This window comes from Myotis davidii, unplaced genomic scaffold, assembly GCF_000327345.1.
Source record: "Myotis davidii unplaced genomic scaffold, ASM32734v1 scaffold329, whole genome shotgun sequence".
Taxonomy (NCBI): domain Eukaryota; kingdom Metazoa; phylum Chordata; class Mammalia; order Chiroptera; family Vespertilionidae; genus Myotis; species Myotis davidii.
In genome coordinates this window covers 150575-174331 of record NW_006300374.1, presented here as the reverse complement: position 1 = coordinate 174331, position 23757 = coordinate 150575, and the positions used below count along the sequence as shown (strand labels likewise).

The 23757-nt window shown below is 39.9% G+C and overlaps 1 protein-coding gene across 3 annotated transcripts in view; it reads left to right on the top strand.

Annotated features, from left to right (window-relative positions):
* The window catches only part of MGAM (maltase-glucoamylase), an 82580-nt gene that overhangs the window by 54100 nt on the left and 4723 nt on the right, over positions 1-23757 (top strand). For all 3 annotated transcript variants that reach the window (XM_015572685.1, XM_006777076.2, XM_006777075.2), the window contains exons 26-47: positions 277-477; positions 2134-2288; positions 3381-3549; positions 3798-3894; positions 4740-4852; positions 5774-5899; positions 7162-7290; positions 7527-7634; positions 7944-8006; positions 9770-9904; positions 10806-10893; positions 11690-11828; positions 12663-12796; positions 12906-12940; positions 13033-13149; positions 17235-17383; positions 17964-18048; positions 18923-18979; positions 19948-20072; positions 21047-21135; positions 22353-22402; positions 23019-23189. In XM_015572685.1, the coding sequence (XP_015428171.1) occupies positions 277-477; positions 2134-2288; positions 3381-3549; positions 3798-3894; positions 4740-4852; positions 5774-5899; positions 7162-7290; positions 7527-7634; positions 7944-8006; positions 9770-9904; positions 10806-10893; positions 11690-11828; positions 12663-12796; positions 12906-12940; positions 13033-13149; positions 17235-17383; positions 17964-18048; positions 18923-18979; positions 19948-20072; positions 21047-21135; positions 22353-22402; positions 23019-23189 (2535 nt within the window). The remainder of the gene's footprint in view (positions 1-276; positions 478-2133; positions 2289-3380; positions 3550-3797; positions 3895-4739; positions 4853-5773; positions 5900-7161; positions 7291-7526; positions 7635-7943; positions 8007-9769; positions 9905-10805; positions 10894-11689; positions 11829-12662; positions 12797-12905; positions 12941-13032; positions 13150-17234; positions 17384-17963; positions 18049-18922; positions 18980-19947; positions 20073-21046; positions 21136-22352; positions 22403-23018; positions 23190-23757) is intronic.

Sequence of the window (23757 nt, the reverse complement as noted above, 5' to 3'; positions counted from 1 at the left end):
CCTATGTGATTACTTAAAATCCACAGAAAGAAAGGGCTTCCAAAGGAAACTGGGTTTTTATCTGGATATGAAGAGTAGGTAGCGACAGGAGTGAAAATTATTTAAAAAAATATTTTACATGGAGACCAGGAATTTAAACTTGTATCACAACCTAAGAGCACATAGGGAAATAAGTGATAGTCTGGCTATATCTCCCTATAAATTACCTTTTCCAGCCCCTTTGTATTTGATAATCCCAGGACCACATGCTGAGCTGACTTTGGCTTTACTTCTCAGGCAACCACTTCCCCAGGAGTCCCTTTTTGCTATTTCACCAAAGAGCTATATTCTGTTGATGATATTCAGTATAACTCACATGGGGCCACAGCTGTCATCTCCTTAAAGTCTCCTCTTTACGCCAACGCTTTGCCCTCAACACCCGTGAACACCCTCCGTGTGAATGTGACCTACCACAAGAATGACATGCTGCAGTTTAAGGTACGTGTTCACAGACTGTGTATCAAGTACTGACTAGCACTTTTCAGTTCCATCAGTTTTTGCTAGGCAAGGTTACAGAACCCTAAAATAAGTTCACTCTTCTAGGTTAACCATGCTATCTTATACTAGGTCATTATCCTAAGAGCAGTGAGAAACCGGTGATTGCACAGGGAGACCTGTTCTAATTTGCATTTTGAAAAGATTGCTGTGTCTACTGAAAGGACAAGAGTTGAAAGGAGAGACAAACTAGGAGGTTACCAGTTAGGTAATCCAGATGAGGGCTGGAGCTTGGTCATAGTACAGGAAGGAGATGGGGAACAGTGGACATCTTTGAGAGATGAGAAGGCAGTGTTACAGGTTCTGGTGTTAATTGCAAGTAGGTAATGACAAGAGGGAAGAACCAAGAATGATTGCCATTTTGCTAGCCTGCATCTCTATATGGAGTATGGTAATATTAACCATAGTGGAAACTCTGAAAAGGTTTGAGCTTGGGCAAAATCAGATGATGAGTTCAGTTTTGGATATTGAGTTTGGGATACCTGTGAAATAGACATGAAAATGAAGTGATCTCTCTTTTCTATGATTTATTACATCTAAGGACTAGTGATGGACTATTTTATGTATATTTCTATATTGAATTGTGAGTGTCTGAAAGACAGGAAATGTCCTTTTATCTTTGTGTTTCTGAAATCTAACACCGGCCCAGTAGGTAGTCAGCACTTAGATGTTCATCGAGAGAATAAATGAAAAACATCAGATTGTTCACAATCTAATATCAACCTGGACTCTGAGTTCTTGTACATCTTACAATATAAGGACGAGGCTTTTATATTCCTGTCCTCACCATAGACCTGGTGGCATTTGATAGGCACCTAATAGGTTTGAAATAAATGAACTTGCTTAGGTTTCCAGCTTTAACTCTGCCAGTCTACTTCCTGATCACACAGTAACTCTCTCCAAAATATTTGCCTCTTTCTGACCTTGCTTTAATACTCAGTGCCTTTGCACTTATTTCTCTACCAGAAATGATTTGATCTCCTTTATGTGTTGGGTTAATGGCTATAAAGCTTTTAAGACTCAGTCTGTATTTTCTCTCTGAAATCCACTCAGTCTCCCTGAAAGTGTTAGGCATTTCCTTCCCTTCAGTGTCACAACACTTTTGCAAAGCTCTACATTAGCATATTATCACCCAAGTGTTGTGGGTACATGTCCTTGACCGGAATCGAACCCAGGACCCTTTAGTCCGCAGGCCGATGCTCTATCCACTGAGCCAAACTGGTCAGGGCGAGTTTATATTTTTTCGGGGCAGTTCAATTCAGAAAAGTTTTCAGGTATTCACATAGACTCATACCCCTACACATAAACTAATAAAAAATATAATCATAAACCACATTGATTCTAGACTGATTTTCCAGGATAGCACCAATGTCAAAGTGAATGTGTTATTGTAATAGAAGCCTTAAGTAAGATATGACAGACAAAAAAAAGTTAAATCCAACATTGTGCTTTCATATGTTAATAAAATCCAGAGTATGATGAGCTTAAAGACAAAGAAATATAGCATTCATACTCTTTGTCAAGGTCATCAAGGTTTTGCTAAGGTTATGGGCTTTAAGGGCGCCATAGTTACCTAAAATCAATTTTCTCTGTCACTAGATTTATGATCCCAACAACAATCGGTATGAAGTCCCAGTCCCTCTCAACATACCCACAGTTCCATCCAGCACCCCTGAGAGTCAACTCTATAATGTCTTCATTAAGAAGAATCCATTTGGGATTGAAATTCAACGCAGGAGTACAGGCACCGTGATGTAAGTGGCTCCTAGTCTGATTTGAAATTGATGGATACCTGCACATTCATTGCCCTGTGCATTGTCCTTGGAGATATCCTGCTCAAAGCACCACACTACCATTTCCAGTTTCATGAATAAGTTATTTCCTTTGGGTCTGTTCTTATGAGAAAGCCCTCTGGGAATAATTACAGAGGCAGTTGCATGCACTTAGGCATTCATTCAACAAATGTTTATGGAGTGCCTTTATCTTTTGTGGTTATAGAAGATAAGGTCTCTCTTTTTATGACAAAAAATAAGTAAATCACAAAGATAATTCAAGTTAAAATATAAATAAGGTGGTTTAGATAGTGACAACTGCTATGTAGGAAAAGAACAGGACGATTGAGGGTTGTAGAAGGTTACTGCTTTGGGTACTGTGATCAGAGTGGATCTCTCCAAGGAGATGATATTGGAAAAAGGACCTGGGTGAGGAAAAGGAGCCACCCATGTGGAAATCTGAGGGGTGGGGAAGAACAATTTAGACAGATGGGCTGGAGAGTACACAGGCCATGAAAAAGGAGTAAACTTGGCATATTGGGGAGGGGTGGGGGGATGTCCAATATAGAGTTGGAGCAATTTAGTAGGTAGGGAGGTAAGTGATGAGAGATGAAGCTGGAGTTTAGGTGGGTTTCATATTAGACTTCATAAAATTTTGTAATGGAAATCACTGAAGAATTGTAAATGGGGGGGAGTGACGTGATGTGAGATACTTTGAAAAAATTCACTCTGGATGCTTTGTAGCAAATGTGGTCTGTAGGGAGCAGGAGTGGAAGCTGGGGTTGGTATGGAACCATAGCAACTGAGTTGGAGAATGCTATTAGATGGGCATTCTGAAAGAACTGAAGGGAGGTAGTGATAGAGGAAAATAAAGAATGAAGCTTGCTCCTGGGCTTTTAGCAAAGGCATCTATGATTTTAATCATGTAGGTTTGGTTTGGTTTGGTTTGGGAGATTAACAGGATTCTGGGTGGGAGAGGAGGGAATCAAGAGTTTGGTTTTCCTTGAAAAATTAGCTGCTTGAAACCAATAGAACAGCCGGTTTCTTTCCCAAATATACTCTTTTGTGTTGCAGTTGGGACTCTCAGCTTCTTGGCTTCACCTTCAATGACATGTTCATCCGCATCTCCACTCGCCTTTCCTCCCAGTATCTTTATGGCTTTGGAGAAAATGAGCACACAAGCTATCCGAGAGACTTGAACTGGCACACATGGGGGATGTTTTCCCGAGACGAACCCCCGGGGGTAAGGGCAGAGTTTTGGGATCTGGGTCTCTGCATCTCTCTACCCACATATGTACACTCCGTGTTTCATCCTCCCAGACTCAACTTGGGTGGTCACATCTGTTTTTAGGCAAATGGGCCAATTCCAGGCTCCTTTGTTTCTTATACATTTTATTTATTTCAGAGAAGACTAGACACACCTTACCAATCAATTTTTGTTGAGTTTCTTTTTTAGCCGCCTCTTCCCACTTTTTCATATGGTTCTTCCAGTACAAGAAGAATTCCTATGGTGTCCAACCCTACTACATGGGACTGGAGGAGGATGGAAGTGCCCATGGAGTGCTTCTGCTAAACAGCAATGCCATGGGTAAGATGATGCCAGCATCTCACCTTATTTTTGTGAACCAATCATTCTTGAGGAAGTTTAGAATGTGTTTGACTTAGCTGCTCGCCGAAGTCAAAATCATTATCATGTGGCCAGTTTTGTTTCCTCTTAGCCTTTCTACTTAGTCTTTCTGTTTATTTTCAGCTCAGTAATGTGTGTTAACAAGAATTAACTAAAATCTTATTTGGCAAAAGTCATGTAAAAAGGGATAGCAACACTAAACAAGTCCCAATTATCCTAGAGGTCAGCTAGTGGAAGCCATCTGTATAATTGAATTAGTGAAGAAGCTATGGGCAGAGCACTCTCTCTGGGGGTATGAAGATGTGAAGAAAATTTATATTGTATATTGGAAAGAGGTGGGAAAAGCAGGAGGTGGAGGGGAAAGCGTGCATGTAAAAAGTGGTGAAATCTGAATAAGGTCTATACCTGAGTTAATAATATGTCTACATCAGTTTCCTGGTTTTGACAATGTAGAATGGTTATGTAAGATATTATTATTGGGGGAAACTGGGGGAAGCCTATATGGGAATACTTGGTACTATTTTTGCAACTTATATGTCATAAACTATTCTAAAATAAAATTATAATAATTAAAAAGAGCAGAATGACAAAACATATAATGAGATATCAAAGAACACCAAAGAGAAAAAAATCCAGAGATAGGACCCTGTAGACTTTCGCTTAACTTCTTCAGTTCTGTGTAGGTACAGTACAAAGTACTTTCTCACAATACAGAGGCATTGGAAAAGGGAGAAGTTATGCATTTCAGGGGATAGTTCGTCACATGGAAGACTTTCAGATTTACTTGTATTTTCCTACATTTTCAGATGTGACATTCCAACCCCTGCCTGCCTTGACATACCGTACCACAGGAGGAATTCTGGACTTTTATGTGGTTTTGGGGCCAACTCCAGAGCTTGTCACTCAGCAGTACACTGAGGTAGGAAGGAATTCAATTGGTTACCAAGAATTTAAACAGTATATTTTGTGTTCCAAAACCTACATTCATTAGTAGAGTTCTCAGATAATAACTGGGTTTATTGGTCTTACTGGGAGACAGATAGATTATAAAATAAATAAAAACATATACATCCCAATAATCATCAAATTCATAGCCTCTCAAAGCATTTCAGAGCAGTAGATTTAATAGTACTAGGGATGGTTGGGGAGGTGGCAATAGTGGTAGTGAGGGTGATGATGTTGGTGATGTGATGATGACGATGGTGATGTGATGGTGATGGTAGTGTACAGGTGGTGGTAATGGTGGTTGCAAGTGATGGTGTTTATGATGGTGGTGATGTGATGGTGATGGTAGTGTAGTGGTGGTGAAGGTGGTCATAGTGGTAATGACAGTTGTTTTGGCTGCAGCAACAAACATATATAAAACTAACTGTATGTCACTGATATGTGTCAGAACAGTTTACATTGACATATTAACTCATTCAGTCCTCAGATCACAAAAAAACCACTGAAGCAAATACTATTATTATCCCCAATTTAAAAGTGAAGAAACTGATGCACAAGAGGTTATTTAACATTTGCCCAGGGTCACATAGTCAGCGGGGATTGGAACCGGTATGATGACCTAGGCATTTTGCCTATGGATTATATGTTCATCACCAGTAAGCTAGACTGCCCCTAGGAATCGGAGTAAGATGAGATTTTCCAAAATTCCTGGGCAGGGAGGTCCATTCTATCAGGAGGCTTTCTCCAAGGTATCCCAGTGGCTGTGCCTCTTCTCAGTTTCTCTCTGGATTTGAATTTGTTGACCATCCAAATTTGGGCACTGGAAAAATATTACTTTGTGTACAACTTCAATTCAGAGTCTCCTTAGAAACTAATATTTTCTGTCTGTTTTTAGTTGATCGGTCGGCCAGTGATGGTTCCTTACTGGTCCTTGGGGTTTCAGCTGTGTCGCTATGGATACCAGAACGACTCTGAGATTTCCAGCTTGTATGATGAGATGGTGGCTGCCCAGATCCCCTATGTACGTTCTCAGTCCCTTGGTGTACTTGTTCTGGGTCCTCACAACCAGCCCCAGTTGTCTCTGTATCTGGATTCATTTGCCTTATTTTTTCGGGATTCTATAAAGTTACAAGATGCTTTCTCATACATCACACTGAGCCTCATCCCAACCCAGTAATACAGGTGGGGATCATGGTCCTCACCTTAGAGCCACAGTGATTTGCTAGAGGAGGAGGACATAGGCCCAGCTTTTTGCTAGATCATGCTTCCATTTCTGTTATATGAATTCAAAATATTTAGTCAAAAACATCCTTGGTTCCATAAGAATAAAAGAATCGCCCCAATAGTAGTATTGTTTAATTTTAAAAACTCAACCCAAATTCAGTCAGATCATTGTGTGTGCAGATAGAATCACTATTCCAACACTATGCTGGGCTGGAGCACAGTGTTCCCTCAGCTTTGAGTTAATCCTCGGTTGAATGTAGGGACCTTGGAACTGACTTCCAGAGGAAATACATGTGGAATAAAACTCTTTCATTTCAGGACAAGAAGGGTCCAATAATTAGATAATTGGTTCCATGAGCCAATTACATACAGTGGTCATCAAAAGTAGGTTTACAGTTGTGAGTCTATGAAACACAGGGTTTATTCTTGTATTATTATTTATTAATTATGGTATTATTCATACAAATAATTATAAACCTACTTTTGCCAACCCCTGTATTTAATTTTATCCTATTTATTTTTTATTGTTTACAGTTGTTTCTAGTCATAGGAAGTGCAGCATGCACTATTTCATTCTTAATGAGAAAGCTGTGTTTAACAACCCCCAGGATTGGATATCCAAAGCAATTACAGGTTTTGTTTTTAGTAGATTCACCATCCATGTTGTATTCCTACTGGGTAATTGACATTATGTTATTTTCTCTGAATCGGAACCATGAATAATACCAGGGCAGCTCTTGGGGGAGGTAGCAACAATCACTCCTTATATTGGTCATATACAAGGCACTCCCTCCTCCATTGTTTTCATTTATTCTCAAAAACAGCCCTGCTGGATAGGCATTATTATCCTATATTTTGCCAATTTCATTTTCTTTTCATTTTACAAAGAAAAATTAGAAGGTTAAGTAGATTTCCCAGACCCTACTACCTGACAAATGACAAAACTGGGATTTGAAAGAATCCAAAAAACACCGTCTGAAATTCCCTACCGATTGGGTTAGGGGTGGTCTGTTCTCGTCTGGAACCTGCAGCCACTGAATTCCCTTGTGTGTCCCCCAGGACGTGCAGTACTCGGACATCGACTACATGGAGCGGCAGCTGGACTTCACCCTCAGCCCCAAGTTTGTTGGATTTCCAGCTCTGATTAACCGCATGAAGGCCGACGGGATGCGAGTCATCCTCATTCTGGTTCGTCCCTCTGTGAATGGGAGGAGTCTTTTGGGAGCGTGAATAAGCTTTGGTGGAGAAAACTCTACACATACTGTGTTTCCTTCCATGTTATGTGCAGAGAAGCTGAGGGTCAAAGAGAAGCTCTACAGTTCAGGTGGAAAGTAGTGCCTTCCCTATGGAGGAGTTTTTCTCTTTTCTGTCCCCAGTCATTCTCTGGCTTTGTTTTTCTCTCCTGACCTGTGTGTTGATTGTAGGACCCAGCCATTTCTGGAAATGAGACAAAGGAATATCCTGCATTCGATCGTGGCTTGAAGGATGATGTCTTCATCAAAGCTCCAAACGGAGACATTGTCTGGGGAAAGGTATGATTTTCACAGTGACCCAGGTAAAGGGTGGGTCACTGTTAATATGTTTGTGCCTGTTGTCATTTAACCTTTTCCATTTGGGCTTTGAGGTCGGAAGTTCTCATTTTGTCAATCAATATCTGTCAACACACTTAAAAAATTTTAAAGGAATGTATATGCACTGTGAGATGCACTTCTCTCTAAATCAAGCCTACATGAAAAATCCAAGTATTATCACCTGTAGAACCATGGTTTATAATTTCTTAGGAAATGCTATGTAAGAGAAGTTATCTCCTGCATTGCTTTTAAACATTTTTCTCTCCACAGGTTTGGCCTGATTTGCCCAATATCGTTATAAACAGCTCTCTAGACTGGGACAGTCAAGTGGAGGTAAAGGGTCTTTTGTGGATATTGGGTGAAGTCAGGGTTGCCAGGAAGGTCTATCTTTTAATCAGTTTATTTTTTTTTTTAGAAATGACTCAGACATGGCTGGTATTAATCTTTATTCTAATCCTCTATCACCCTGCCTGCCTACCATGTTTTCCAACCTGCCTGAGCTGGAGCTCTCTGTTCTTTGTGAAAGATTCTCTACTGGTTCCGTGTTTCTACCGCTATTTTCTCACAAAAAGACATTGCTGGCCTGCCTCCCTCTCCCAGCCTCTCAATGAAGTGGCTTACTACCCTCTCGCATTTCTGTGATCCCGTATACTGATCTTGTGTCTGTTTTTTCCTTTGTGTTCCTTTTCTTTTCTTTTTTTTTTTTTTTGCCTTTTATCTAGACATAGGGGTTCCTACTTGCCTCTTGTCCATTGTGTATAAAAGCTGGAAGTTCCCATGACCAAGTCTTTCTGTTGCTCCCCCTACCCTTACTACTAGCATTATTGAGCTTGTTAACTCTTAAAATGCACTGGTGAACATAGAGGAACTTATTTACTGAGATATACAAAAGACCATAAAGTTCCATAACAAGCAACCTGGCTTATATAAAATGTATGAATGTTTGCTGCTACTAAGTGGTGTGAATTCACAATTAGGTACTGAGCATTTATTTTATGTTCTAAGTTAATCACTAGGGGGAATACAAAGATCAATCAGAAGAAAATAAAACAAGGTCATTGCTCTCAAAGATCTTACAGTATAGTTAAGGAGTTAAACCTTGGGTCTACTTTCCAGGTTAAAATGAAAACATAACTTTTATTATTTGAGGAAATTAAGGGGAAGGTGCATCTTTCTCCTAAATCCTCCCAATTTACTTGACACACAAGGGCTGTTTTCAAGTGATTCTGAAACTAGAGAAAACACAGGTGAATGCTAGTTACATGGTCTAAAGCAGTGGTCGGCAAACTGCGGCTTGAGAGCCACATGGGGCTCTTTGCCCCCCTTGAGTGTGGCTCTTCCACAAAATACTGACTTCTGCGCATGGGCCACGAAGTTTCAATTGCACTGTATGTGCATGCCCGCACGTTGTATTTTGTGGAAGAGCCACACTCAAGGGGCCAAAGAGTCGCATGTGGCTCTCGAGCTGTGGTTTGCCAACCACTGGTCTAATGTAATAAAATGCAATCTTGCCTCTCACCCCCTTTCCTTAGTGGGAATGAGACACGAGAGGATCAACTGGATGTTTCTTTCCAACCTGTTGACAAGGCACCTGATGTCTGCCCCTTTCGGGCTTCAGGCTCTCCCTGGCTCATGCTTTGTCTTTGAGAAACACTTAGGAAATTACAGGACAAAAGTTGAGGGTTGGGCATCTAATAAATGAGATAGTGAGTCCAGGGGTTGATTGCTACTGTTCATGTTGATACGGAGAGGAAATCAGTCTGTGGATGCTTTCCAAATGCTCAGGAGGGGCCTAATTGTGCTAAAATTTCCCCTGTACTATTGTACTTGAAACTTGTGCCAGGGGCTCGGCCCTCGCAGCCGCAGAGGCTTGCCTTGGTCGTCTGGAAGGATTTCCAGAAGGTCATTTGGCTGCCTGGTCTAATTAGCATATTACGCTTTTATTATATTTGAAATAAGCAAAGAACATTACTTAGGCTCTGTTTGGATTATCTGTCATTATGTAGTATAAGGCTGTGCGTGAGTTAAACTCTTAGTAAATGTCTGTTTGCTGTCTAATATGTTGGGGACAAGTAAATTATATTTCATTTTTATAGCTATACCGAGCTTACGCGGCCTTCCCAGATTTTTTCCGTAATTCAACTGCCACCTGGTGGAAGAGGGAGTTGAAAGAACTATACACCAATCCACGGAGTCCAGAGAAGAGTTTGAAGTTCGATGGCATGTGGATTGTGAGTGTTTGTGTCTGTGTACATTTGGATAGGGGTGTGCCTATCTTTGTGTGTCTAAGTGTATGTATCATGACCTTTAATCAAGAAGGATAATGATTACCCCAGAGAGCTTTGGATGTATCATAGTTCCTCCAATTAGGACTGGAACATCCTGATAGTCCTCTGACCTTGTGTACCTTGCTGCAAGTTCCTGCTGTAAAATTCCAAGGTCATTACTAGGAATTTCTTAGAACTGCAACTTGCTTCACACCCTGAGGGAGAATTTTTTTTTTTTTAAATCCTCTAGCCCAGTGGTTCTCAACCTTGGCTGCACATTAGAATCACCTGGGAACCTTTTAAAAATCCTGATTTCAGGGCCTCATCCTCTGGAAATTCTGTTTCTTTGTTATGGGGTGGGGCCACAACATTAGTAACAAAGAAACAGAAGTTCTGGAGGACGAGGCCCAGAAATCAGGATTTTAAAAAGATTTCCAGGTAATTCTAATGTGCAGCCAAGTTTGAGAACCACTGGCAATTGATCATTCTAGTCAATTCTCAGCTGGATTTAATGATTACTGGATGGTGAATGATTTATTCACTACTTCTTTCCCTCTGAGTGGACAGCATGTAACTATTTTTAAAAGTATGTTTTTATTGATTTCAGAGAGGAAGGGAGAGGGATAGAGAGATGAAACATCAATAATGAGAGAGAATCATCCATCAGCTGCCTCCTGCACCCCCACCCTCACCCCCCTGCCCACTGTACTGGGGTTTGAGCCTGCAATCTGGGCATGCACCTTGATTGGGAATTGAACTGCAACCTCCTGGTTCATGGGTTGACGTTCAACCACTGAGCCACACTGGCAGGGCCAGCATGTAACTATTTTAAAAAGTAAGATATATCTGTATTTGACTTTTCCAGGATATGAATGAACCAGCCAGCTTTGTGAATGGGGCAGTTCCTCCAGGTTGCAAGAATGCCTTTCTGAACCGTCCTCCCTATATGCCACGTAAGGACCCTGGGCCTCCTCTACTGGCAGAGCCATGGCCACAAGGAGTGACCCCTGCAAGAACTCAGCAGCCAGGGGCTTATCCTGACTGCTCAGGGCATATCTCAGTGGTGCTTTGGTTTTGGGGAGCCAGCAACAGACATACTTCAATAACTTTACCCAGTTGGGTGTGTGCAAGTTACTGACCCCACTGAGTGAATTTTTGAGTTTGTTCTGAAAACACTTAACAGTAGTTATGTCTCCAAAGGATCCTACAGCTACAGCTTCTTCAGGCTCAAGTTAATTCCCCTACGAGAATTTGTTATGCTACGAGTGGGTGGAAAATAGTGGCTTCCTCTTATCATGGAGTTGATGGACTTTGGTATTACACCTGTGTTCATATCTTGGCCCCCAGAAATTATTCTGTCTGTGAGTTGTATGACCTTCAACAGATTCCTTGATGTTTCCCAGCCTCAGTTTTATAAACTGTAAAAGAAGGATAATGATATCCTTTTCATAGAATTAAGATAAGAATGACATGAAAGAATTACCATGTTAAAAGCCTAGGTTGGAGCTGCCCCATAGCGTTTGACAACTCTGTTCTTCCCCATGCCCTTGGCTTCCTCCTGGAGACCCCTCCAGAAGACTTGATGTTGAATGGCCCGTGGGCACCATTGCAGGTCCCAGAGCTGAGCACGTTCCTGTGCCTCTGGGATGGAGAGGGCCCCATGCAGATGGAGAGTTCAGTCCCTTGAAGAGAAGTCAGTGATGAACAGGATCAAAGGTGGCTTTCCCATCACTAGCTCTTTCTCCTCAGATTTGGAGTCCAAGGACAGGGGTCTCAGCAGCAAGACCCTGTGCATGGAGAGTGAGCAGATCCTGCCCGACGGCTCTCGGGTGCGGCACTACGATGTGCACAGCCTGTACGGGTGGTCCCAGACCAGACCCACATACGAGTGAGTCGTCATCTTCCTTCTCTAACTGGCCCAACCTGCAGGGGCAGCCAATGACTGATGAACTCCCCGGCTTTTTCTCTCATTTCCTCTTCCAATGGGGTTAAAACGATTTTAATTACTACTATGTAGCCATTCTTACTTTTTGGACAATATTCATGAGCATGGAGCCAGGCCCTGTGATCATAGTTAACAGGACAGTTTTAAATAAGGGCTGGTCCCACCAGTGAGAGACCACAGTCCTAGTGGAGATGACATAGGCCATTATCACACAGTGCAGCTGATGCTGTAACAACATGAGATATAAGAAGCAAAGAGAGTGTAGAGGATCAGATAGTTCCTTTATTTCAAAAGTCACTTACCTCTTTTGGGATTTTCTTGGGGGGTCATTCATATTGGGATAGACAACTAGTGTTCTATTGAATTAGCCTTGTCCAATTTTGTGAGCTCAGTCCCTGAATAATAAAAATTATTCTAAGGAAAGCTTTATAAAGGAATTCACCTTCTTCTTCCCAAAATATACAAAACTAAGTACCGAGTAAATAAACAGTAAGATTTGGTGATTACTTATTGTTTTTAGGTGATCCAGTGAGTTTATTGCATAGTGAAGTCCTTTGTAAAACAGTGTAAATACTCTAAAGGTATATGTGTTATTCAATCCATCCACCTGGGATTGGTCAATGGGAACTTCACTGTAGCTCAGATTTCCCTATTTCCTCCAGTAACAGAAAACATGTTGTCACCATGGCCTGGGGTCAGAAGTTCTAGGAGGAGACGGTTTGTGGCCTTTCTTCCCCTGTTCTGATCTCAATCATCTCCTTGTTTCCCTCCAACCAGAGCTGTGCAAGAGGTGACAGGAGAAAGAGGGATCGTCATTACCCGCTCCACGTTCCCCTCTTCTGGCCGCTGGGCAGGACATTGGTTGGGAGACAACACGGCTGCATGGGACCAGCTGAAGAAGTCTATCATCGGTGTGTGGTGGGGAGGGGAGGTGGGATCCTTGCTAAAGGATTCTCTGAGGAGTGGGCAGGAAGCGGGTCGGGAATGGTGTGTCTGACACAGCTGTGGTTCTCCTTGCAGGCATGATGGAGTTCAGCCTCTTTGGCATATCCTATGTAAGTGCCCTTCGGATCACCCCTAGTCCCCAAGAAAGTGATGACTCATTCAGAAATCCTCAACAGGAGCATTTTATTTCCTCTTGTCTCAGACAGGAGCAGATATCTGTGGGTTCTTTCGAGATGCTGAATATGAGATGTGTGCTCGCTGGATGCAACTGGGGGCCTTTTACCCCTTTTCAAGGAACCACAACACCATCGGGACAAGGGTAGGATGAGGGTATCACTAGGAACACAGGTCCAATTTTGAGTTGATCATATTCCCCACTGATATCTATAAACCCGCTAAACCCTCTTGTTTCTTTCCTTTTTTAATACACGTATATATTGTGAAATGATTAGTACACTTGGGTTAGTTACCACCTTCATCACTTCAGATAATTTCCATTTCTTTTTTGTAATGATGACATTTAACATCTACTCTCTTAGCAACTTTCAAATATTTAAGACAGTATTCTTAACTGTATTCATCATGCTGTACATTAAATCCCCAGAAAATGCAGCAGGGGGCAAAAGTTGGTTTACTGTGAGTATGCAAAACACGAAGTTTATTCTTGTATTATGATTTAATAATTATTGTATTATTTTCCATATGAACAACTATAAATCTACTTTTGCCCCACCCTGTATTTATTTTATAACTGGAAATTTTTACCCTTGACTGACATCTCTCTATTTTCTCCAACACCCAGCCTCTGATTACCACCATTCTCTGTTTCTGTGAGTTCTACTTATTAAGATTCCCTTTTATTTTTTAAAAAAAATATATTTTATTGATTTTTTACAGAGAGGAAGAGGGAGAGACAGAGAGTCAGAAACATCAATGAGAGAGAAACACCGATCAGCTGCCTTCTGCACATCTCCTACTGGGGGTGTACCCGCAACCCAGGTACATGCCCTTGACCGGAATCGAACCTGGGACCTTTCAGTCCGCAGGCCGATGCTCTATCCACTGAGCCAAACCGGTTTCGGCAAGATTCCCTTTTAGATTCCTATATTTTAGATAAGTGTTATCACACAGTAGCTGTCTTTCTGTGTCTGACTTATTTCACTTAGCATTATGCCATAAAGATCCATTCATGTTGCTGCAAATGGCAGGATATCCTTTTTTCTGGTGGCTGGATAATATTCCATTGTGTACACATCACATCTTCTTTATCCACTCATCCATCAATGGTCATCTAGGTTATTTTCATGTCTTGGCTATCTTGAATGGCACAGCAATGAACATGGTAGTGCAGATATCTCTCCAAGAGACAAATTTCATATAGTTGGATTATGTGGTAGTCTTTTTTTAATTTTCTGAGGAACTGCCATGCTATTTTCCGTAGTAGCTATACCAGTTTAAATTCCCACCAACAGTGCACAAATGGTTTCCTTTTCTCTACATCCTCACCAACACTGTGTTTCTTTTGTCTTTTTGATAATAACAATTCTAACATGTGTGAGGTGATATTTCATTATGATTTTGATTTGTGTTTTCCTGATGATTAGTGATGTTGGGTATCTTTTCATGCACCTGTTGGCCATTTGAATATCTTCTTTGGAAACTAGAAATCAATAACAGAAAAAAACTGGAAAATTGACAAATATGTGCAAATTAAACAACCAATGGGTGAAAAGAGAAATCATAAGATAAATAAAAAATATTTGGAAACAAATGAAAATGAAAAAACACATACTAAAACTTACGAGATGTAACAAAAGCAGTTCTAAGAGAGAATCATTCAGAAAAAAGAAAGATCTCAAGTAAACAACCTAACTTTGTACCTCAAATGAGTAGAAAAAGAACAAAGTTAGCAGAAGAAAGGAAATAACAAAGATCAAGACAAAAATAAATGAAATGGACACCAAAAAAGTAATAGAAAAGAACAGCAAAACTAAGAGCTGTTTCTTTGAAAAGAAGTAAAATTGACAAACCATTAGCTGGAATTCCTATGAAAAAAAATAAAGAAGTCTCAAATAACTAAAATTATAAATGAAAAAGGGACATTACAACAGATATACCAAGGATTATAAGAGACTATATGCCAACAAGTTGGGCAACCTAGATGAAATGTATAAATTCCTGGTAACGTACAGCCTGGGGCAAAATCTATTAAAATACAACCTACCAAGACTGAATCATGAAGAAATAGAGAACCTGAACAGACCAATAATGAGTAAATAGATTGAATCAAAAAAAAAATCTCCCAACAAAGAAAAGGTAGATGTTTTCCCTGGAGAATTCTATCAAACATTTAAAGAAGAATTAATGCCAATCTTTCTCAACCTCTTTCCCAAAACTGAAGAGGATTTCATACTCCCAAACACATTGTAGAGGATCAGAATTACCTTGTTACTAAAGCCAGATAAGGGCACTATAAGAAAACTACAGACCAATATCCCTGATGAATATAGATCCAGAAATTAGCACCAAATTTCACAGCACATTGAAAGATTCACACAACATGCTCAAGTAGGGTTTAACCTTTGGGCGTAAAGATGGTTCCACATATACAAATCAATAAATGTAATATACCATATTAATAGGATGAAGATAAAAATCATATGATTATTTCAATAGGTACAGAAAAAAACACCATTTGACAAAATACAATATCCTTCATGATAAACACTCTCAAAAAATTGGTTATAAGAGGAATGTACTTCAACATAATGAAGTAAGACAAGCCCACAGTTTACATCCTATTCAGTAGTGAAAGTTTAAACGATTTTTCTGTAAGATCATGAACAAGACAAGGGTTCCTACTCTCACTATTTCTATTCAACATCATACTGCAAGTCCTAGCCAGAACAATCAGATGAGAAAAAGAAACAAAAGCATTCAAATCAGAAAAGAAGTAAACTGTCTCTGTTTACAGCTTATATGATCTTATATGGAGAGCATACGAAAGATGTTATAAAAAAACTATTAAATTATCAATAAATTCAGTAAAGTTGCAGAATACACAATCAACATACAGAAATGACTTTTGCATTTCTATACACTAATAATAAAACACATGAAAAGAAATAAAGAAAACAATCCCATTCACAAGAGCATCAAGAAGCAATAAGCAATACATAGGAATACATTTAACCAATGAGGTGAAAGATCTGTATACTGAAAACTATAAGTTATTGATTAAAGAAGTTGAAGAAGACAAAAACAAATGGAAAGATCTCATGTTCATGGATCAGAATAATTAATATTCTTAAAATGTCTGTACTACCCCAAACCATGTATAGATTTAGCGCAATCCCTATCAAAATTCCAATGGAATTGTTCACAGATATTGGGAAAAAAACTTAAAATACTTTTCAAACAAAAAAAGACCCCTAATAGCCAAAGCAAGCTGAGAAAGAAGAACAAATTTGGAGGCATCATGCTTGCTGATATCAAATTATATTATAAAACTATAGTAATCAAAATAGTATGGTATTGGCTTAAAAATAGAAACACAGATCAATACAACAGAATCTAGAGCCCAGAAATAAAACCTTGCTTAAGCTATCAACTAATATTTTACCAGGGAGCCAAGAATACTCATTAATAAAGAATAGTGTCATCAATAAATGGTGTTGAGAAATTGGTTCCCTATCTTGCACCATTCACAAAATTAACTCAGAATGGTTTAATGACTTAGTCATAAAACTTGAAACCATATAACTCCTAAAAGAAAACATGGAGAAAATGTTTCTTGACATTGGCCTTGGAAATGATTTTTTTGATGGGACTCCAAAAGAACAATCAACAAAAATAAATAAATGGGTCAACATAAAACTTAAAAGCTGCTGCACAGCCAAAGAAATAATTTTTAAAAAAGAAAAGGCAACCTACAGAATTGGAGAAAATATTTGAAAATCACATATCTGATAAGGGGTTAATATCCAAAATATGTAAGGCACTCACACAACTCAACCAAAAAAACAACCAAGTAATCTGATTTTAAAAATGGGCAGGGGAACTGAATAGACATTTTTCCGAAGAAGACATACAAATGGCCAATAGGTACATGAAAAGATCCTTATGTTTCAATGAACCATCTTCTCCAGTGTTCTTTAGATTATTCTTTTTGTTTAGGCAGCGTTGTAGCAAATATATCTCCAAAAAGAATGTCTTATGGGAAAATTTTATCAGCTGTCCTAGGAGAGCTTCAGTGACCTCTTTCAGTCTAATATTCTGAGTGTCTTATCTATAATCATCTTTGATTTAGTTAATTGTGATTTTCATTTGTAATAAACGTTCAGTGACCTCAAGTACACCTGCTCCCCTACAGTGAGCTCTAAAATTCCTCCTTTTGTCCTTTAGAGACAAGACCCTGTATCCTGGGATGGTGAGTTTGTGAAAATCTCCAAAAGTGTCCTGCAGACCAGATATACCCTCTTGCCATATCTTTACACCCTGATGCACCAGGCCCACACAGAGGGCAGTACTGTCGTGCGGCCTCTTCTCCATGAGTGAGTGTTTAGCTGGAATCCTGATGACTAAGGGATCATTTTATTCTCTGTGGTGTCAATTGAAGAAAACAGTTCTTCCAAATTAAATTAAAGACATGATTGCCTTTTGCCATAAGCTTTCCAGGCACCTGAATATGTTATCTAGCACGGTGTCACTGATACCCTGGATCTTTAATAAGAGACTATTGAATTTAATTTATTTTTTCAAAATGATACAACACAGAATAATTTCTTTCTAGATTAAGCATATGTAGACCTACCTATCTTTTATAGAAGCTCAGATCATAGGCATTCCAGGGGGAGATTTGAGTGTTGAAGGCCATTCTTGCATTTAGGATGTGCCATGGTTAAGAAACATGGAGATATCTATAGGTGAGAACATGTCTAAGTCTAATCATGTCTGGAGTTTGAAGAAGATAATATGTAGAAAGTGAATATATATCTGATTAAGGTAGAAGAAGTAATTTAAGGTAGAGGAGCTGGATTTCTGACTTGGGTCTTAACTTGAGGAGTTTCTTCAAGGCCTTGGCCTGGAGCCCTATTGGCACCCTGATTATAGTACCTTGGTTTGTCTTTCCAGGTTTGTGTCAGACCGGGTGACCTGGAAGATAGATGAACAGTTCCTGCTGGGCCCAGCCTTCCTGGTCAGCCCCGTCCTGGTGCCTGTAAGTATGGAGGCCTCTGATGAGCAGAGGTCCCAGTTACGAAGCCTGGTGAATAGGGGGAGGAGAAGAGGCCTGATCTGGTGGGGGTCCTGAGCAGTGGCTTCTTATTCTACTTCTGTCTCTTCCTCTCTCTCTGAGTTGAAGTCTATCACTTAGGGGTTTTTGTCCTCACCTCCCTCATCTTTAAAATCATCATAACAGATTCTGATTCATAGGACAAATAGAGAAGGAAGAAACCATATGATATATGTGAAGATATACTAATTTCTTCATTAACTGAAGTAAGGAGTGTGATCAGGTGGGGGCAATACTGTAAAGATTCATTACAGTCCTCTGTGACCATTAAACCAAAACTTTTCATAAGGATCATTTGAAACAACGTGTATACTCTTACTGTTGAGGGCTAGGCCTTCCCTTCCTTCTATAGGAGGTCTTCAAGTAGCAAAAGCCATTTCCTTACCTTTACTGTTGATGATTAGGCTTCTGAGCAAAGCATCAGTTAATTGCATCTTCTTCAAAACTTAGTGCAGTAATCAGAATCTCTGAAGTATTGGCATGTAAAGCTACAAAGTTTTCTTCTGCCCCAGACCCAACTTTGTTTCTTTCAAGAGGGTGTATGTGGGTTAAGTCTGTAAGCAGATAATAATTCTTCTCCAAAATCCTGGATCCCGAAGGACTTTACAGAAGCCACAAGCATAGGGCAGGCAAATCTCCCATTTGAAGTAGGGAGAGAAGGAAGGCTTCCCCACAGTCCTGTCCTCTAGAGAGATGAAGTGTGTGGGTCAAAGGCCATCACTGTTATTTTGACCAAGTTGGTTAGTCTGCCTTAGATAACTGAGCCCACTGCCCATAACTTATTTGTGTTTGATTTTAGAATGCAAGAAATGTCACTGCATACTTCCCTAGAGCCCGCTGGTATGATTACTACACGGTAAGTTTTTCTGATTGTTTATACAGCCCGGGAAAATGGGAGCATGCACAGGCTTTAGAATCTGACAGACCACCGCTCACATTGTGGCTCTGTAACTCCCCTGATGTTAATCTTGCACAGGTCTCCTTTAACCTTGTAGCCTAAGTTTTCTCACCTCCAAGTCGGGGAGAACCACTTCCTTCACGGAATTGTGAAATACCACATGAAGTATCTCACTTATTCCCTGGCCTTTGTGGGTGTTCTTAATGTGTTAGTTTTTATCTTTCCTTTTACCACTACTATTCACAATGGTGGTAACACTAGTAAATACAGGAAATTATTCTGTCAACTATAGTTTTTGTTTAATTTTCTGCCCCTGGAAAAGTTCATAAGTGCAGGGGCCTTTTCCTCTCTTTTTATTCCATGTCTCCTTCTCCGGCATAGATGCTCAAAGAGGAGTTGTTAAACATAATTCCCCAAGGAAAGCGAGTGTAAAATGCACCCAGAAGGAAGGGCCCTACCCTTGTGCACTGGAGCAATGCAGTTGTATTTGAAAATGCAGGGTGAACACATTCTCTGTTGTAGAATGTTTCTAGGCTCGTCTGAGCCCAGAAACTCATCTGGAAAAATAGGGTCTTCTGGAGCCACTTCAGGGCAACATTTTTATTGTTAAATGTATAGGGTGACATCAGGTAAAAAATTATGTTTCAAGTGTGCAATTCTATAATTGTATATTGAATTGTATGCCCACCACACAAAGTCAAATCTTCCGTCACCATATATTTGACCCCTTTTACCTCTCACTCCCCCGTCACCTCCTTCCCTTTCATAATCACCATACTGCTGGGTGAATGTGGGAAAATGTATAACAGGTATGTGTGGTAGGATTATGAATAGGCAGCAAGTTTGGAAGAGTGGATGTCTGGTAAATGCACTGTTCAGAGGTGTGTTGTCTCCTTTGTCATCTCCGACCTTCTTCTGGCCCTCAGGGTGTGGACATTAAAGCAAGGGGAGTGTGGAAGACTTTGCCAGCCCCTCTTGACCACATTAATCTTCATGTCCGTGGGGGCTATATCCTGCCCTGGCAAGAGCCTGCACAGAACACCCGTTTAAGGTGAGCGACGGGGCCAGTTAGCTCAGATCTTGGTGGAGTCCACTGTAAGCAGTACTCTTGGGTCCAAAAGCAATTGTACTAAACATTTTTGTTAGTTGGTTTGTTTTTTTCAGACTCTCTGCTCTTTGAACAATTATCAACAACTATTTTAAATCTAAGTGGGTTAAATGCTAGGTCTAATTAGTGATAATTGAAACAGAAGAAACTATTGCTGGAAAATTGTGTAAGCCATAATGCAGCTGATGCCTGAGGGTGAGATTCCTCATCATACACGGATTTGAAAATTCTAGACCTAACCCTATATAATAAATAATAGCTAACAGCAAATGAAAACTTGCTGTGTACCTAGAACTGAAATAGTATGGAAATTTCTATTTTTTTCTTTAAAAAGTTAAAAATAAACACTTATCGTGTAGGTACTATTATTATCCTCATTTTATAGAAAAGCAAAGAGGCTTCATTGAGACCTGGAGGGCAGGCATTGATTAATTCAGAGTCACAGTGTTAGTAAGTAGTTGAAGATGGACTAAAATCTATGTCTGTCTGATGTCAAGCTAAAATTCTTAGAGCCCTATGAATTTAAGTCCAAAAATTTATTAAAAAATGGAATGAACTAAAGACAAAACTCACTATATACATATTTAGGAAGTTAGGTCATAAAAGAAGAAAGATCACAACATCAGATCCTTCCTCACAATGGGGGAGGGAAGGAATCTAATGAGTTTGCTTGTAGTGTCTGGTGGCGCTTATAGAACCTTAAAGGAAAACTCCCCTTGCTTCATTCATTAATTCATTCATTCCTGGTATGAAGTCATAGAGCAAATGGAGACAAAACTAGAAGTAGGTCACGAGTATCTTGAAATCTAACTCTCAGTCTTTATAGCATGAAGGACTTCCTTTATGTTTCTTGAATACTCTTGGTTTGAGACTGTGGCTTGGTTTTTGATTAATGCCTCCCTCCCACTTCACTACAGCCGCCAGAAATTTCTAGGCTTCAAAGTTGCCTTGGACGATCAGGGAACTGCTGAAGGTTGGCTTTTCTGGGATGATGGGCAAAGCATTGGTGAGTAAGGGTTGCCTCAGATTCATGTCTATACCATTGACTGGGCTCCTGGATATGTTATAGGCCTGCTTTTCATTTTTCATGTTAAAGCAATTTTTCATTTATATATATATATAGCTGTTTGAAGTAGTACATAGTGTGCTTGATCCTTATGCTGCATGTAAATGAAGTTTAGCTGGGAATCTCTCACCATTATCCACTGTCCGAGCCAAAGCGAAAATTTCTTTGAACCAATTGAAATATACTTCTGTATAGTGTATATCCAAAAGCACATTCCCTAATTGCATGGTTTATTGTCCCAGTAAGAGTGACAATACCTCTATCAGCTGTGCTATTTATTTGAGGGAATTTTTCATTAGGAGTTACAGGAATTGGTGAACTTTCAGGAGGATGGTTTAATTATCATTAGCTATTTCTAGGCCAGTGCTGTCTAATCCAACTTTTTGCAGTGATGGAAATGTTCTATAACTCTGTTGCCCACAGTGATAGCCATTAGGCATAGGTGGCTACTAAGAATTTGAAATGTGACAACTATATTTGAGGAACTAAACTTTTAATTTTATTTAATTTTAATTAATTGTAATTTAAAGAGCTACATTTTGTCAGAGGCTACCTTGGACAGCACAATTCTAGAGGCTAGCCAAGGCCCTCTGATCGAGTGAGCAGTAAGCAAATTGGAAAGAGACGGGTACATGGGACAAGTGAGAAAGCCACAGGGTAGGAAGTAGGATGGGAATACCTGTAACAAGGCTCTGATAAGGCCACCTTCACTGGAGGCTTTTCTTTGGGTTTCTTTGTTCTCTGGAGTTTACGGTTAAGAAATTGCCTGATATCTCTTAAGACAAATTGACCAAGACACCATTCTTGGTGATTGTGATAGTTGTCTACATCATGTATGTTCACATATGTGTGCTTCTAGCAGAAAGAATCGGGAAGTTCTGAAGTGACCAGGAAGATGTTGGGAGTGGTAGATAACAAGGGAGACAAGTGGATTAAAGGGAAACCGCATCATGTGAAGTGCGTCTGCCAGACAGCCGTGTCTACACACACCCATTTCAAACATCCTGTGCACATTGAGGGTGGGGGCAAGAGTCTGACTAATCTCTCTACATACGTCTTAAATCACAAAATGGAAATCAGTAAAGAAAAAAAAAGACAAGTAGGCAATGAGAATTCTAAGCATAACTCCAGATCGTGTTTACCTTGTTTGATTGCAGACACCTATGAAAAGGGACGCTATTACCTGGCCCGCTTTTCTGCCATGCAGGTGAGTGTGCCTGATACTATGAAGGGGCACTAGAGTTCTACTGGCTTCGTAGGATGCTGGAATCATGAGGGCATAAAGTACCACCTAGAATTCCTTCACTGCCTACCTTGCTAATTTGCATCCTTTCCTTTCTCCAGACTTCAGATAGATTCAGTATGCTAAATTCTGAATGTCCGTGGGGGCTATATAGATAGTTTTCTGTGACTAGACCCATTCATGTTTTGTCAGTAACTTATTCCAGTTTAGTGAGGCAGAGATGGACAAGCTATTTCGATGTTATCGAGTCCTTGTCCTTATATTATCTTGGAATGTTCTTCACATTTTCTGACTTCTCTACATATAGAAAGTAAGATTCCTGATAGCTGAGACACTTTATCTCCTTGGACTTCAGGGCAATTCTGGAGACCCTGCAGGTGCTTTTTAGTCAAAGAAAATTTAGATGATAGTTGAAACAGGTGATAAAGTCCTGAAATCATGGTCTTCACTACAAGGACACAAGGTGGTAACTCTGAAGTTGTCTTACCTCATGACCTGCATTTGTGCCTAAAAAGAGGTGGGGAAAATTTTGAACAAATTTTGCTTTACTTATTCATTTTTTTAATCTCTAATTTGACAGAATACAATGAAGAGTCATGTAATTTTCAACAAATACATCACGGATATAAACCCTTTGAATCTGGGCTACATTGAAATCTGGGGAGTGGGCAGTACCTCCATTTCCAGTGTCAGCATCTCTGTCAATGGCATGGATATAACACCCACCTTCACCTACAACCCTACATTAGAGGTGTGTGACCAATGAAAGGTCTGAATGGTATTTCCCAACCCTGAGATGCATTGTGAACTGCCTGCTTCTTTCTTGCTAATGACACCCACTCCTGCAAAGCTTTTTACCAATCCCACTGTTTTAAGTGTGTCAACATGGACAGCATAGTGATGGAGGGGAAATCAGCCTTTATAATTTGGGATTGAGGGTCTGCGTTCTTACTTTCTTTTATTTTATTTTTGCTTAATCCCTTCACCTTTTTCAAGGAATTTATTTGTTTGTTTATTTACTTATTATTATTTTTTTAGTTGTTTTATTGCTTAAAGTATTACAAGGGTATTACATATGTGTCCTTTTTTCCCCCCGCCCTTGACAATCCCCTGGCCTCCCCTACGCCCCAGTGTCTTATGTTCATTGGTTATGCTTATATGCATGCATACAAATCCTTCAGTTGATAAGAAACTGGTTCTTGAAAGAAAGAAGATTGTGAGCAGAAAAAAGTGAGGGGGCAGACATCCATCACCAAAAATGTGAATTATGATCTACACTAATAAAAGACAAACATGCAAATTGGCTGTTCCTTTGCTGT